This window comes from Panthera uncia, chromosome B1 (genome assembly GCF_023721935.1).
Source record: "Panthera uncia isolate 11264 chromosome B1, Puncia_PCG_1.0, whole genome shotgun sequence".
Classification (NCBI taxonomy): Eukaryota; Metazoa; Chordata; class Mammalia; order Carnivora; family Felidae; genus Panthera; species Panthera uncia.
Window position 1 is genome coordinate 143,025,688 of NC_064811.1, and position 17,936 is coordinate 143,043,623.

The window sequence follows — 17,936 nt, forward strand, 5'->3', positions numbered from 1 at the left end:
GGGGAATCAAAAGTAATATGCAGATTTCAGACCACACAGGGGTGGTCAGGGCGCTAACACCTGAATTGTTCAGGATCAACTATATATATATATATATATATATATATATATATATATATATACATACATATATATACACACACACACACACACACACACACACACACACAAATTACTCAGCCACAAAAAAAGAATGAAATCTTGCCATTTCCAACAACATGGATGCACACAGAGGGTATTATGCAAAATGAAGTAAGTCAGAGAAAGAAAAACAAATACTGTATGACTTCATTTATATGTGGAATCCAAAAAACTAAACAAATGAATAAAGCAAAACAGAAACAGGCTCATGGATACAGAGAATAATCTGCTGGTTGCTAGAGTGGAGGGAGTAGGGAAGATAGGGAAAATAGGGGAAGGGGATTGAAAGGTACAAACTTTTGGTTATAAAATAAATAAAACAAGGGGATACAATGTATAGCAAAGAAAATATAGTCAATTATATGTAACAACTTTGTATGGTGACAGATGGTAAGCTAGATAGATCTTGGTGGTTACTTCGTAATTTATATAAATGTTGAATCACCATGCTGCACACCTGAAAGTAATCTATTTCATGTCAACTATGTTTCAATAAAAAGTAAGTAAATAAAATAGTTACAAATTAAACTCTATAGTTTGAAGGAAAATAAAAACAGGGGCACCTGGGTGGCTCAGTTGGTTAAGCATCCAACTTCCGCTCAGGTCATGATCTGATGGTTCATAGGTTTGAACCCCCCTTCAAGCTCTGTGCTGACAGCTCAGAGCCTAGAGCCTGCTTCAGATTCTGTCTCCCTCTCTCTCTGCTCCTCCCCTGCTTGTGCTCTGTCTCTCTCTCTCTCAAAAATAAATAAACATTAAAAATTTTTTAAATAAAATTTAGCAGAGCAAAAAAATGGGAAATTAGCTATTGATGTTTGAGTCTTAGAAGCCTTTTGTAAGAATGCTCAAAGCATTAATAGACAAGATGCAATCTCACATATTACAGTATATATAAGTCATTTAAATTTTAATGGTAACCAAATACAAAATGTTGATACAAATTTGTATGTACTAGTTCCTTGAAAGAATCTACAAATTAGCAGGTAATAATCAGTTTTAGAAAGCAAAAATGATTCCCAGTAGGGGACTAACTTTTAAAAGGATAGTTATAAAGTAGAAAACCCATAAATAGGCCCATTACTTACAGCCATGTGCTATTTGACAGAGGTGCCAAAACAATATGGAGAAAGTAATAAACAAAATTGGACAAACTAAATGTCCATATGAAACAATATGAACTTTGTTCCCTTTGATGCAGGAAGGGAAAACCAGGTGGAGTTGATGGTCTGAGCTGAGGTAACAGAATTGTAAGTCTAGGAGGCAAAAGTGGCTCATGTTGGAAGGATAGAGTACTAAGGAATAGAAAGCTACACAAAGAGAACTCAGAACTTGAGCTCCCTGGAATTAGCACACACATGGTAAATTACTGTAGTCTAGGGAAAAGATCATCCAAATGGAGTATAGGGAATAATACTTGCAGTTCAAACAGGGTCAAAAATAGTCCCTCTTCTCACCAGCCAGAAAAAAATGTCTTCTTAATTCACAAGTCATCAGGTAGATTATTCACAAAGGTTTCAGACTTAGTAAAAGGAGATAGATTAGCTATAGATATTGCTCTAGTTCTACCTAATAAATACTAAAACCACAACCTAAAATGGTCAAGCTATTTATACATAACTGAACTGTATCCCAGAACAAAAGCCAAGAATATTTATAGGAATATAAAAATATACAGCCACCCATCTAGGTAAAATTCATGCTTTAGCTACCAAACGAAAAATGACCAAGCCATGCACAGAAGCAAAAGAATTCAACCTTCAATAAAGAAAAAATTTCAACCAATTAATATCAACCTAAAAATTATAGATGACCTAATTAGTAGAGAGGATGTTTATAATTTTCATAAATAAATTCTGTATGTTCATTAAGCTACAGAGACAAATGATGAAAACTAGAGAAAAAGAAAACATTAACAAGCTCCATATGAACTTCTAGAAAAGACAAAAAAACGCTAGAAAAAATAATGGCCAAAATTATCCAAATTTGATTAAAACCACTCACAAATCCAAGAAGCTCAACAAAACCCAAGCAAAAGAAACATGAAGAAAATGACATCAAGGCACATAATTATCAAATTTACTAAAACCAAGGCTTAGGGAAAAAAGCTAAAAACATCAAGGAGAAAAAAGACATATTACATACAGAGGAATAACAAGGATGATAGAAGATTCTCATCACAAGAAATGCAAACTGGAAGACATTGGAGCAATATCATGAAGTACTAAAAGAAAAAAATATCAAGGTAGAATTCTATCCCCCCAAAAAAATCTTTGCAAAAGAAAGGCAAAATAAACGCTTTTACAGACATACAAGAGCTGAAAGAACTCATCATCACCAGCAGGACTACACAACAAGAAAGTAAAGTCCTTCAGGCAGAAGAAAAATGGTAACACATGGAAATCTCATTTATACAAATATTATGAAGACTGTTGGAAACAGTAACTACACGGGTAGATACAAAAGACTGTTTCTATTATTATTTAAAATTCCTTCAAGGATAAATGACCATAATGTATTGTGGGTTTATCACATAAGGTAAACAAACAAACAAAAACACAGCATAAAGACTAGGAGGAAACAAATCTAAGTATACTGTTGGAAGGTTCTTACGCTATATGAGAAATGTAATCAATCTCTGGAAGATAGACTGTAACTTAAAGATGTGTGCTATAATGTCTAAAGCAAACACTAAAATAACAGTAAACTGAACAATAACAGAGATAAAATGAAATCATAAAAATACTCAATCCAAAAGAGAAACAAAAGGGCAAAGGAAACAAAGAATGGATAAGACAAACAAAAAACAAATGGCAAAATGTCATTTTTAGATCCAACCATCTTAACATCCACATTGAGTATAAATGGTCTAAACAACCGAGTTAAAGATTTTAAGAATGGATTTAAAAAGCAAACCTAACAACATGCTGGCTGCAAGAAACCTACTTTAGATATATAGACACAAAAAGACTAAAAGGGGAAGGGGGGACTGGATAAAGATATACCAGCTAATATTGAGTAAAAAAAAGTAAAAGTGACTTTATTAATAACAAAGTAAATTTAAAAAAAAGAATTTTCTAAAAACTGAACTATTGATAATCACAATGCAGATTAATCTCAAAAAGCATTATGCTGAATTTAACAAGCTAAACACAAAAGAATACAAACCGTTACAGTGTTTAAATGAAACTCTAGAATAGAGAAAGTTAGGGGCCCCTGAGTGGCTCAGTTGGTTGAGTGTCTGATTTTGGTTCAGGTCATGAACTCACATTTTATGGGTTCAAGCGCTGCATCAGGCTCTGTGCTGACAGCTCAGAGCCTGGAGCCTGCTTCAGATTCTGTGTCTCCCTCTGTCTCTGCCCCTCCCCTGCTAACACTCTGTCTCTTTATAAATAAATAAATAAATAAATAAATAAATAAATAAATAAAAATAATATATATATATATATATATTTTTAGAATAAAGAAAATTAATCTAAGAAAAAATTCAGAAAAATTCTCCTCTGGGACTTCTGCTAGAAGCAGAAACTGACCAGGAAGAGGTATGAAACTTTTTGTTTGGGAAGATGGTGATGTTCTAGAGGTTTGGGTTACATAGATATAGGCTTGTGTTAAAACTCAGCAAATGTTCATTTAAAATATTTGCATTACGGGGCACCTGGGTGGCGCAGTCGGTTAAGCGTCCGACTTCAGCCAGGTCACGATCTCGCGGTCCGTGAGTTCGGGCCCCGCGTCAGGCTCTGGGCTGATGGCTCGGAGCCTGGAGCCTGTTTCCGATTCTGTGTCTCCCTCTCTCTCTGCCCCTCCCCCGTTCATGCTCTGTCTCTCTCTGTCCCAAAAATAAATAAAAAACGTTGAAAAAAAAAATTAAAATATTTGCATTTCACTGTATGTAAATTTGACATTAAAAAGAAACAAACTTCTAAAAAAATATTGAACTCTGCTTAATGATATGTATGTTATGAAGTACTTGGGACAAAGTGTACCAATATCTGCAATGAACTTTAAATTGCATCAAAAAATAGGGGTGCCTGGGTGGCTCAGTCAGTTAAGCATCCGATTCCTTCTGGCTCAGGTCATGATCTCATGGTTGTGAGACTGAGCCCTACAGCGGGTTCCACATGGAGCCTGCTTAAGATTCTCTATCACTGCTGATGGCAATGCAAACTGGTATAGTCACTCTGGAAAACAATATGGAATTTCCTCAAAAAATTACAAATAGAACTGCCCTACAACCCAGCAATAGCACTACTACTTTATCCAAAGGAAACAAAAATGCTGATTTGAAGGGGCACATGCCCCCCAATGTTTATAGCAGCACTATCAACAAGAGCCAAATTATGGAAAGAGCCCAAATTTCCATCGACTGATGAACAGGTAAAGAAGATATAGTATGTATGTATGTATGTATGTATGTATGTATGTATGTATGTGTCTACACACACACACACACACACACACACACACACACACACCACTCACCCACACACATGCACATATGAAGGAGCTCAGAGGGATAAACAATAAACTGTATCTGTGGTTACCTGGTAACAGGGATGGAAATGGAGTATATGTTGAGGTGAAGAATAATTTTATACACTGTTTATACTATGTAAAAACTTACCACATGAAATACTTTGCCTACTCAAGTTAAACATGATTTTTGAACTCATGAGACAAAGTATTATTTATGTTACAGTATTCTCAATCTCATGCTATTTTCCATATAAAAGTGCTTTTAATAAGGTAATAAGGTATCTCATATGTCCTCATATATTTTTCTGAGATAGGGCTATCTGATCATTCAAGATTACCCAATTGTTGTATGGTCTGCATATGACCTTTTTTCCTACTTTTTAAGAAAACATGGCAGAGATTTCTTTTATCTTGTATAAGACTTGCTTGCATTCCTCTACCTTTGCCTCTATCCCAACCTGTCATACTGGTGATAGTTTATTGCCTCAGAAGTGCTCTAAATTATTTACAGCCTCATCACCTGAGAGATCTCACAACATCAGTTGCGTTTAACATCATATATATGTAATTAATGACTACTCTTCATTCATAAAGTCTGTGCTACATGATAGGAAACATAAAATATGCAATACAAGTCAGGCAAACGTATTTTAAAAGTTTATATTACAAAAAGGAACATAGGTAAAATATATTAAACAAATGAAGAAAATAATTACAGCATGTAATTAGTTCCTTAAAAATAATAATATTCTATGATTTAGAAAATAATCTTAGAAGAGGTCTACTTTTAATAGAGTGCTGAAAATTGAACAAAGGGTTTCAAGAAAAATGGGATAGAGAGAGTGGACAATAATCCAGTACATCAAATGCTACAGGTACATAAAATAAGGATAGCTAACTACCGACATGAGCATCTTTGGAAACACTTAGAAGGGTTTTGATGCATGCAGTAGAGAGGGAAAGTTCAGGGAGAATGGAAAGAAAGGAACTGGAGTTGTAAAAAGGTAATGCTTTGAAGAGCTCTGCTATAAAGAGGACTTCAGAAATGGGGTGAAAGTTGAACAACAGGGACAGAAAAAAAAAAGAAAAAGAAAAAGAAAAAGAAAGAGGCAGCCACGCAAAGAACTTAGAAGAGAGACAAGGGGAAGAGGATTGTGAAAAAGAGTTTGGCGTGTTTTAAGAAGTGAAAAGAAGTGAGTATAGGTAGAAAAAAATGGACAGAGTGAGGATACAGAGGGAACCACAGGAGAGCCTTGTAAATTATGAAAAGGGCTTCAGATTTTTATTCTAAGTGCAACAAAATCAATTAGATTTAAAAATTTTGCCCTTCTAATTAGCATAATTTTCAGGTCTCTAAGGTTACCGTGATTCTATATCCCAAGTAATAACACTTTACATCTTTCTTCTCCTTTACAGCTCCATAAATGCAGGTTTATTAATTGATAAACCTGTGCTGAGCTGTCAGCACAGAGCCTGATGTGGGGCTCAAACCCAGAAGCCATGAGATCATGACCTGAGCTGAAGTGAAACGCTCAACCAACTAAGCCACCCTAGCGCCCCCAAATCCTTGCTATTCGTAAGGTTGAATAGTTTTCTCCATTTTTCACATACAAAGAAATTTTCCAGCCTCTCTCAATCCCTCTAAGTGTTTGTTCTTTCAGAGTATTCAAGTTTACATGTGTGCTAAACCAAAACAGATTATTAAGATTTTATACATACTTTCAGTTGCAGAGAAGGATGTGTCCAATGTTAACTCATCCAGGGGAATCACAAGTTGCCCTCCCGCCTCCCATTTCTTGCGATCAGATGAAACCGATTTTTCCTTTTCGGGCTCTTTGGTGTCTTCACTAACGACCACTTCACATGTATCAGAGTGACATTGCTTTCCTTTTTCATCTTCTTGAGCTTTAAGATTTTGATTTAATCTACGGAGTATTTCTCGCTTACTCTGAAACAGTTAAAATGTTATACTTTAATATGTATACAATTAAGTAAAATGACTGAGAAAGTTTGAAAATTGTACCTACTGAAATAGCATTGTTAGTCTTCTGCATGTCTTCTGAGGTTTCCTGGATATCAGTTAAACTACTGTCCTATAAACACAGACAGTTACAGAGTAAGAAATAATGTTATTTAAAATGCCTACCTTAAAAACTTTCATATTTTTGTTACTTTTTGTTTTTTATTAAATTGTTCCTTGTGAATTGTTTATTCCTGTAAAATGTTAACACAGATTCCTTCATTATACTTAATAGCAGAAGGGACAATTCTCAATTATTTGTCTTATTTTTAGATTACTGATCACATATCTAACTAAATCCTCTTCCTTTTTGGCATCTGATTTTTGGTAATTTTATGTCAATGGTAGAAATAAAAAGAAAATTAACTGATGTACTCTCTTAATTGGAGCTAGGGAGTTTAGTGGATAGAGTAACTCAGGATAGGCTGTATTATTTTGAAATTGTCTTCATGTTTCATGTACATATATTCCTGCTCAGCCATACTACTAAACATAATTGAGAATTGGTTTCTCTCAGTAAACAAAGAGAGTAACAGTAATGAGTTCTGAGTCCTTTATACCAACAGTAATATAAATTCTGTCTTTGATTAGTATAATCATAGTGATCTAGACCAACTCGAATTTTTAAACACTCGCAAAGACGAAATTAGTAGTTATGAATGCTACGAGAGCAAAAATAATCTGAAAAATGCGGAGTAAGAAACAGCAGTTTTCAAAGTTTTAAGTAGCAATATTTACTAAGACAACACATAAAGAAAAACCATTTCATTACATAGATTACCTCAAATTTTGAAAGATTTGAGGAAAATACAAAAGAGTATAGTGGTCAGTTTTAAAGTAATACATGTAAATGAGACAAAGAGCATTTTACCCCATAAAGTAGTCAGGAATTAGCAGTTGCTATAACCAGAGAGATGAACAGCTACTTGAGATGTGAGACTGGGTACCAGGAAGGAAACCACACAGTGGTATCTAAAGTTGAAGTGAACAACGCAGCACACGCAAAGTCGTTATCAGAAAGCAAGAGACTAAACCTACTTAAAGAACAGTAATTTCTTACACAAAGTTCTTGAGAGTTACCAAGAAACTTGTATTTTCCTACTCAGTCTTATTTTCAAGATAAACACAAAGGCTATAAAAAAAAAATGGTGTATCAGTAACATTAGTGTTGTCTGCAAAAACTTAATGAAATTCAGCCAGAAATTAAAAGGCAGAGACATTAGTTAATGAGATAGGAGAGAATCAGGTTAATGTGTTACATGATTCAGTAGACTTCTCCCTTCTCTGTGTTGAATTCTGGGCTGAAATCCCATACCATGAGCCTATTTCCTTTACTCCAGAACAGAGTTTTCACATTTTAGATGAATACCTGACACATACTTCCAAGTTTAAGCTTTTTATTTGCCCATATTTCTTTGTTTCATTATCCATTTGGCATGACAGAGATTTATAAGTAGAAAGGAAAAGAAATAATTGATGGAGTAAGTGTAATTATAATGAATCTTCCAACATTTGTTATGCTAAAAATTTCCAAATAAATGTAAACATGCCTTGGATTTTATTCTTAGAGTTAATTTAAGTACCAAAGAGACATTATTTTTTAAAAAAATGAACCTTTCTTAAAAAAAATGAAACTGTTAATTGTGAGAGTGTTTGTTAATGTTTGTTCCATCACAAATGTTTGTTGCACTATTTTCTGTACATTTTTATATATAATTTATTTGTTCAATATTCTTCTAAAGTAAAAATGAGAGACAATCACTTAAATCTATTTTTATGTATTAAGTGGTCCTAGATATAAACCTATCAGCAATGAGGCTCCAATACTCAGAGTAAACTATACGCAAAAATCTTAACAAGTAATTCTTTTTAGAAAAAATTTAATGAAACACTAGGAATTAATGTAATTTCATTAAATTTAATCCTTCTAATAACTTTTTGCTTTGAGGAGTTCTAAATTTTAGGGAACTTACCATACCCACTTCTTTCAAAGCTGAAGTCACAGAAATAACAGATTTCATCTGTTGCTTTGATGGCGAGCCACCTGCTTCAGGGTGTCCCAGTGGCGGAGACATATCAGAACTCTTTACTCCTTTAGCCACCAACTATAATAAAAAATTTAAATATATTTGCAACTTTATATTTGTATGAAGAATAAAATGGTATTTATCAAATCACTGTTTATCTACTCTATCCAAAGTTACAGTTTTTTCATTTCTCAATTTTTATTGTGTAAGACAATGTGCTAGGTCTGAGGAAAGATCAGAAAAGACAGAAACATCTCTGGCCTGAGATGTAAACATAATCAAGTCTCATGTAGTACTAAATAACTCCTTTCCATTGCATTAACAATGTTTAATAATTTTTTTTTAAAAACCTGATTTCTAAAAGATTATGACATCAGTCCCTCCACTTTAATTTTAATTCATTACAACATCTGATGGGAAGAAAAAATATTTTACTTATTAATCTTAAACTTGAAAAAGAAATGCTTGCGTAATCTCTAAAAGTTTGAACATCAATCACCCAACATAAGAGCCCTCATTATAAAAATGTCAACAGAATGAAAGAATGGGGGAATGGAAGAAATGAAGGTACAGGTAATAAGATTTAATGTCATTAAAAATATCACAAGTTATATTCAAACATGTGTCTTTTCTTATCTTGCTGTTTAGACTTTAAACAATATGAAATAAGACATGTTAAACCATTGAACCATTCATCAATATAAGGAAATGGCATTTACAGGTATGCTCATGGTAACATGGCAGCAAGTCTGTTCTCTACTTTGTTCTCCTTCAAACCAGTAAACAAATATTTCTGGTGAGTATACGTTTCAAATGCAACACTTACTGAGCACTTGGAAATATAAGGTAGCAATTCAATTATATTATCTAGTCTTCTGAACTCTCATTTAACATAATACCTATGTTATTCAAAAGAAGATGGAAACAGCCATCACAATACTGAAGAACAAAGTTCAAGGAATGATAATACGTAATTTCTTCAAGTCTTACTATAAAACCACAGTAATTAAGACAGTGTAATACTGGTGAAAGAATAGACAAACAAATCAATGGAATAGAACATAACTCAGACCCAAACGAATAGAGCCAAATGAACTTTAACAAAGGAGCAAAGGCAACTCAATGGACAGGAGTTGCCAGGAGAAAGGACAAATGATACTACAACATCTGGACAACCCAGATGTTCCCCCCGCCCCCAGAAAAAGGATCTAAACAAACATCGACGATACACCCTTCACAAAAATTCACTCATTACAGACCCAAACATAAAATGCAAAGTTATAAAACTCCTGGAAGGTAACATAGGAGAAAATCCATATGATTTGGGGTTTGACAAGACTTTTTAGATACAACACCAAAGGCAAAGCCGGGAAAGACAGAATTGATAAGCTGGACACTTCACTAAAATTTAAACCTTTTGCTCCATGAAAGACACTGTCAAGAGAATAAGATAAACCACAGACTTAGATAAAGCATGTGCAAAAGACATGAAGACTTAAATCACTGTTAATTAAAATATACAAAGAGCTCTTAAAACTCAACAATAAAAAAAAAACCCCACCCAATTAAAAAAAATGTACTAAAGATCTGAACAGACACCTCACCAAAGAACATATACAGATGGCAAACAGGCAAATGAAAAAAATGCTCCACGTCCTAGGTCATTTGGGATTTGCAAATCAAAAATTTTTTAAATCTTTTAATTTATTTTTGAGAGACAGAGTGTGAGCAGGGGAGGAGCAGAGACAGAGGGAGACACAGAATCGGAAGCAGGCTCCAGGCCCTGAGCTGTCAGCATAGAGCCCGACGTGGGGCCCAAACTCACGAACCATGAGATAATGACCTGAGCCGAAGTCAGATGCTCAACCGACTGAACCACCCAGGCACCCCTGGGAATTGCAAATTAAAACAATAATGTGATACCACTACACATCTACAACATTGGTTAAAATCCAAACCACTGACCACACCAAATGCTGCTGAGGAGGTGGATCAACAGTTCTCATTCATTTCTGATGGGAATTCAAAATGGTACAATGGTTTGGAAAACACTTTGGCAATTTCCAACAAAACTAAACATACTCTTACCATGTGACCCAATAATCACAATCCTTGGTATTTACCTAAAGGGGTTTAAGACAGATGTCCACACAAAAACCTGTATACAGATGTTTACAGCAGTTTTATTCATAATTGCCAAAACTTGAAAGCAACCAAGATGTCCTTTAGTAAGTAGATTTTTTTTAAAAAAGCAAAAAACTGGTACATAATGGATTATTATTTAGTGCTAAAAAGAAATGAGCTATCAAACCATGCAAAGTCACAGAGGAAACTTAAATGCATATTATTAAATGAAAGAAGTCAATCTGAAAGGCTACATACTGTATGATTCCAACCATATGACATTCTGGAAAAGGCAAGACCATGGAGACAATACAAAGATGCATGGTCACCAGAGGTTCGCAGGGGAGTGGTAGGAGGAATGAATAGGCAGAGCACAGAGAACTTTTAGGGCAGTGAAAATACTCTGTATGATACTGTAATGATGGTTATATGTCATTATACATTTGTCCAAACCCACAGAATGTACACTACCAAGAGGGAACTGTAATATAAACCACAGACCTTGGGTGATGATACATAAATGCAGGTTTATCAATTGTAACAATGTACAACTCTGGAGGAGGATGTTGATTAATGGGAGAGGCTATACATGTGAGGGGACAGGGGATACACTGGAAATATGTATCTTCCTATCAATTTTCCTGTGAACCTAAAACTACTCTAAAAAAATTAAGTCTTTATTAAAAAAGGGCAGAAACATTGCTCTAATCCATAGTTCAGCACCGTTGAAAAGTATACTGATATTTAAGATGTTATAAATAATTTTAAAAATCTAAAGTTAACACAGCTGGGTATTATCTGGGTGTCATCTTGAAAGATGACATAGAAATATTTTGAAACTTTACCATGGTCTTCCTTCCATATGGTATATTCAAAAAAGGTAACAAATTCTGAGGAAATAGAAACAAGTTCCAATTGGTTCTGAAACACTAGCAGCATTTTTAGAGAAGTATGTTATTTCTCTAGATGATTATTTTGAAGGAAACACATTAATCTGGATGTACAAATTCTATCATATTTATTTAAATCAGTAATTACTTCTCTAATCACATATCATATTTATCCACTCTATAATCTTGTGAATGTTTAAATTCACTTAAAGAAATGATTTCTGCTATTTTAATAAATAAACTTGATGTGATTTTTGTGAGAAAACAAATATATAATATTTTATAAAATTTAATCAACATATTCAAAAATGTATTAAGTGTCAGGGTGCCTTGGTGGCCCAGTCCGTTAAGCATCCGACTCTTGATTTTAGCTCAGGTCATGATCTCACAGTTCAGTGGATTGAGCCCTGCACTGTGGGACTCTGCACTGACAGCATGGAGCCTACTTGGGATTCTCTCCCCTACTCTCTCTCTGCCCCTCCCTCACGTGCATGTGCATGTGCACACTCTCTCTCTCAAAATAAACAAAACAAAAAAATAATTTTAAAAAAGATGTATTAAGTGCCAAGCACAGTGCCAGATAACGGCTATCCAAACTGAAAGACACATGGTAACTATGTGAAGTGATTTGTTAACTAATCTTATTGTAGTAATCATTTCATAGTATATACCTATGTCAAATCATCACATTGTATATTGCATACTTAACACAATGTCACACAACTATACCTCAGAAAGTTGGGAAAAAAACCCAGTATGTTGTAGACCAGAACTAGCTGCAATAATTTTCAAACAAAAGACAAAAACAAAACAAAATTGATCATTTCTCTCAAAGGATTATAAACTATAAAAGAAAGGGAAACACATAAATCTATCAGTATGTTACAGAGAAATAAAATAAGAGAGATGTGTGCTAAATGGTCTGGGAGAAAAACAAACAAAATAAAACCAGAGAAGGAACTAACTAACTCCTGGGAGGGGAGAAGGTGAGAGTGACCTTCGTAGAGTAGCCAGTTTGAACAGCTATTCATTGTTTAAGAAGGTCATAAAATACAGTTCAAGTAGGACAGTTCTACACTCAAATCCCCAAATCTCACTGACTAGGGACCTGTGATTTTTCATTGTTTCTAATCCTCTCTCAACTTCAAACTTTTTCTCACTAAAATGGGAATGGTGTGTACTCATTGTCTCCTTACTGCAGGGATTAAATGTGATAATTTATGTAAAGTGCACAGTTGTGTGCCTAATAAATGGTAGTAACTATAGTTCAGCAAACATTTATTTAGTTTCTACTAAGTAACGTTATTTGGCTTAAACACTGAAACTATGATTTTAGACCCTAACAAAATGAAGAAACTGGCTTTGCCCAGAGCTAGTTTTTAATCTCCAGAATGCAGAATAAAAACAATAACTGCCCATCTATGCATAATCAGAGTTTAAAATTTTTGCATTGCATAAGGTTTTTTTTTTTTTTTAATTTACTGGTTTTGAGAGACAGAGAGAGCACACGTGAGAGAGTGTGCATGCACATGTGTGCACAATCAGGGGAGGGACAGAGAGAGAGAGAGAGTCATAAGCAGGCTCTACGCTGAGCACAGAGCCCATCGTGGGGTTCTATCTTACAATGGTGAGATCATTACCTGAGTAGAAATCAAGAGTCAGATGCTTAACCAACTGAGCTACCCAAGTGCTCCAACACTGCATAAAGTTTTATGACACAGAAGTTGGTAAGAAGCAAAACCCGAGGGGTGCCTGTGTGGCTCAGTTGGTTAAGCCTCTGACTCCCAGTTTCAGCTCAGATCATGATCTCATGGTTTGTGAGCTCGAGCCCCACATCAGGCTCTGCACTGATGGTGCAAAGCCTGCTTGGGATTCCTTCTCCCTCTGCCTTGTCCCCACTCATATTCATTCTCTCTCATTCTCTCTCTCTCTCAAAAATAAGTAAACTTTTAAAAATGTTTTAAAAAAAAGCAGAAATCTGAAAGACAAATAGTTGCCATCATAAATTCAAAAAAGCCTAAGATTTTTAAAGAATGATCGAAAGAGAATTTAATTGTATAAATAAACAGGAGAAATAACATGTATTTAACTAATTTTGCTAAAGAATAAAACCAACTGCCTTTCTCAGCCTATGACATAATTTTCATTTATGCTTTTAAAGATTATTGCAAAGTTATTTCCAAAATTACTATGCAGATGCTTAGACCTTAAGGAAACTCATAATAAAATTAAAAAGTCACCCATACCCTATAGCTCCAACTTACTGTATTTCATTTTTTATACTTTTTTAATGCTTATGCACATACACACATGATTCATATACAATTTAAACAGGGTACTGGCATAACTCTCTAAAACTGTAGACATATGGCCAAAGAAAAATTTTACAACCTCTAGGGAATACTTAGCAGATTTATCTTTAGTTAAGAATGGCAAAAGTCACATAAGGGAATTGAAACCCCTTTATCTTGACTTTCTATTCTTAAATTGTGAACATTCTTAAATATATTCTTAAATTTTTTATATGAAATAGAGATATTTCTGTATTAATCTCAACCTTAAGAGAAATCTAAAGTAACAGAGACAAAAGTGTTTACTGATAAAGTGCTATGAGTAAAACTGGTATGAGACCAAAAATAATCAAATTCAGTATAGTAGGGATTATGCTAAAACATGGAAAATCTCTACTAAATTCTCTTCACACTGTTCATTTTTGTACCTGCATAAGCACATCTTTTAACCAAGAGAATATATTTTTAATGAAGAGAATGACACATATTACTATTAAAAATGTGTTTTGTATTATATTAAAATTTGTTTGGCTGCCATATATATGGTTAATGACTGGTATATAGTCTATTACCTAAGATACCTGATTCAATGTGTAAGACAAACTTATTGGCACCTTTATAATAATGATCTTCACCAGCCTTCAGTAAATGCTTATTTTTCATAACCAAATATATACTAATCTCTCCCCTGGGTCAACTAAACTAAACAGATCATAAGAACTTGAAATAAAAAACACACAAAGAAACTCAGACATAATGAAATCTAAACCAAAGAATACAGACAAAAAGACTGCCTACTAACTCATCCAATTACTTAGTAACAAAACTATATCAGTTAACAAAAATGTAAAGGTAATTCTAGTAACTAGTGAGATGTCATTATAAGCCCAGGTAACACACACCACTAACTGATCAGTACAACAGGAGCTGGGCCTTCTATGTAAGTAAACATCATGAATATATTTTTTTATAACCTGGATGTTAAGGCTTTCAATGTGAACCAGATCCCGAGATTTTAAAAAAATAACATATTTTTAAATTGTTAAAAGAGAAAACACTAGACTGAGTTAATTCAGAAAGTTGATCCAATATGATAAACAACACTAAAATTAAAAAGAAAACAAAACAAAGTTTTACATAAGATAAAAAATTAAAACCTAAAAAAAAAATCCAAACAATTTTGTTAAAATTGGTCACCCAGTTACATGTAGTATATATATTTCATTCTAAACAGTTTTTCAAAATCCAAACTTAAAAAAATACTGCAACAGAAATAGAACAATGAGCTGAAAGTTTCATTGTGAAGTTAAAAAAATAAACTGCTTTAGGAGCTATTTTTCCTAGCCATTTTCTCACTAAGTTCATAAATTCAAGACTTTTCTACATTGCTTATATCTCCAAAAAATGTTTTTAACTATCACTGTAAAATTGCTTCTATTATATCTGCTAATTGTATGTGTTTAATTTTGCTAAAAAATTAATCAGCAGTGCCACCAAATGACAAAATGCAAAATTTTACCAAATAGTGAGGCCAGGTTTATAAACACATGAAACTGTTTACCTGTTCTTGAAACACATATAAATACAAATACTATTTCATCTCTATATGCTGAATGATTTAAGGATTTAACATATGTTAGGAAAATATTAAAAGGCCTGACTACATACATATTTTGACTATAGAGCAATTTCATACATAATTCTATATAGCTTGAAAATACATGGTCAAATTTTATCAAATTTACATTTAAGTTCTCAAAATATTACCTTTGAAGAACTAAAAATATATTTTTATCTGAAAAATTTTTCTGAGCTAGTACTGCTATACTCTATTTATAGGAATGTCTAAGAATAAGAACATTCCAATGTGGCCACCAGGAGGAAGTATGTCTCCACCCTTAAAGTAGCTATATAGAACTGTATGGCAGGTCCAAAGAAAAGAGCAAAGACATAAACAGAAATGAAATACACAAGAGCTAAACACAATGAAAAAGGAATTCCTCACACTCAAAAATAGTCTCTCACCAAGACAGAATTTCCCTAATTCTACTTTTCATTTAATTTTAATTATTAAATGCACTGCTACTCTTAAAAAACTCTATCTTTTTTATGTTTCACTCGCAATATGAGTCTATATGGTTGACTGAAAAAGGCAATACTGTATTATTTGGGGGAAAAAAACCCTATTACCACACATGAAAATTATTCTTCATATTAAAGTACTATGTTTTATTATAATTTTTACAATGAAATGTGTCAAAGACAAAATTTTTAAAAATGGGTCTTACATACTGAAGAATCAGAATAATTAAGGCAGTGATTTTTACCATTTGTTAGATCAAAGATACTTTGATAATCCGATGAAAGACATTTGGTCTTACTTTAGAAAAATGCATCAACATATATGCAATCAAACTAAATTAACATTTCAGGAAGTTAATAATGCTAATTCTAACTGTGAATAACATATTAACCACTCCTGAGTTAGAGTAACACTCAATAGGGAGGCCTGGGTGGCTCAGTCAGTTAAGCATTTGACTCTTAATTTTGGCTCAGGTCATGATCTCACGTTTGGTGAGTTCGAGCCCTGCACTGGACTCTATGCTGATCTGTGCGCAGACCACATGGAGCCTGCTTGGGATTCTCTCTCTCTCTCTCTCTCTCTCTCTCTCTCCCTCTCTCTCTGCCCACCCCTGCTTGCACTCTCTCTCAAAATAAATAAAACAAACATTAAGAGTAACAGTCAATAAATAAATACAGATATATGAAGTCCCCATACTGCATCTAGATTATGTTAAATTAGAACTTATTTTAAAATAATTAGTGGGTAAAATAACTTTAACTCATTTTCTAGAGATCAAACTGAACTTAAGTACTTATATTATGAAGACTTTTTCTAAGCAATTTAGATAGAACAATATTAGAGATCATGCCTTTCATTTGGGAGATAAGAAAATAAAGGCCCACAAACAGAAGTCAGCTCCCCAAGAAGGCAAATTCATTGGCAGAGACTAAAAATCAAGTATTTGGATTCCCAGGCTCATTTTTTTTTTCTCACTACACAACGATGCATTCAGTAAACCAATATTTGAACATTCCTCCATACATAATTCTGAACTGTCATGAGCCACAGATTTCCCAATTCATTTATTTGTGTTACTATTCGCCAGATACCATGCTAGCATTTTACAAGGTGAATCACGGTTCTTCGGTTGAAAGCAACAGAAACTAATTCTGGAGGAAAGGAGGAGGTGGGTAGGGGAAAGGAGAAAAGAGAAAAGAATGGTAAGTAAGATTATAAAAGCAAAGGGAAGCCCTCTAAAAAGAACAGACACCAGAGTAGCTGCATGGATCTAGGTAGCAGAAATGAATTCAATCTTTCATCAGGTTCTCTTATTGGATTAAGTAAACTTCAAATCCTGTGATATTCTGCTCAAGCTTCAAGCTCTGGGAGATAATTCAACTGATCTACATTCGATGACCTGCCTATCCTTCAGCTAGAAGAACCCAGAATACCTTGTTTGACAGTCTTACTGAAACAGCAAACAATAAAATAATTCCCCCAAATGGAAATGGGTTGCTTGCCTATTGGACCTCAAAAGTCAGACTCACTACCACAGTTTAATGCTGCCACTATAAAAACTCTTCTGAAAGAACCTGAGGAAATACAAAGTTGTACAATACTAGAAACTAGTATTCTCTATCATTAATAGAATCATAAAAGCTGTCATTTGTGTACACTTCAGAACTGTCTAAGACAGATCTACCATTAAAAAACAAAATACAGAGAAAAAACTGGGTATTTGTACTGGTTTACATGCCTTAAAAGAACAAGGACTCTTTGGGTTTTCTGGGACTGTATTTTAATTATATGAACGCTACTGAAAGTGTGTTGGATGGGTGTATGAGGTCTAATCAGCCTTCTGGAAGTAGAGAAACCTGGCTCCAGTTGGTTATCTGTGGAAACAGA

The 17,936-nt window shown here is 33.9% G+C and overlaps 1 protein-coding gene across 8 annotated transcripts in view; it reads right to left on the reverse strand.

Annotated features, from left to right (window-relative positions):
* The window catches only part of NEK1 (NIMA related kinase 1), a 216,960-nt gene that overhangs the window by 69,454 nt on the left and 129,570 nt on the right, over positions 1-17,936 (reverse strand). For all 8 annotated transcript variants that reach the window (XM_049631313.1, XM_049631305.1, XM_049631310.1 and 5 more), the window contains 3 exons: positions 8,608-8,739; positions 6,642-6,707; positions 6,334-6,562 (listed from right to left, as the gene is read on the reverse strand). In XM_049631313.1, coding sequence (XP_049487270.1) covers positions 6,334-6,562; positions 6,642-6,707; positions 8,608-8,739 — 427 coding nt within the window. The remainder of the gene's footprint in view (positions 1-6,333; positions 6,563-6,641; positions 6,708-8,607; positions 8,740-17,936) is intronic.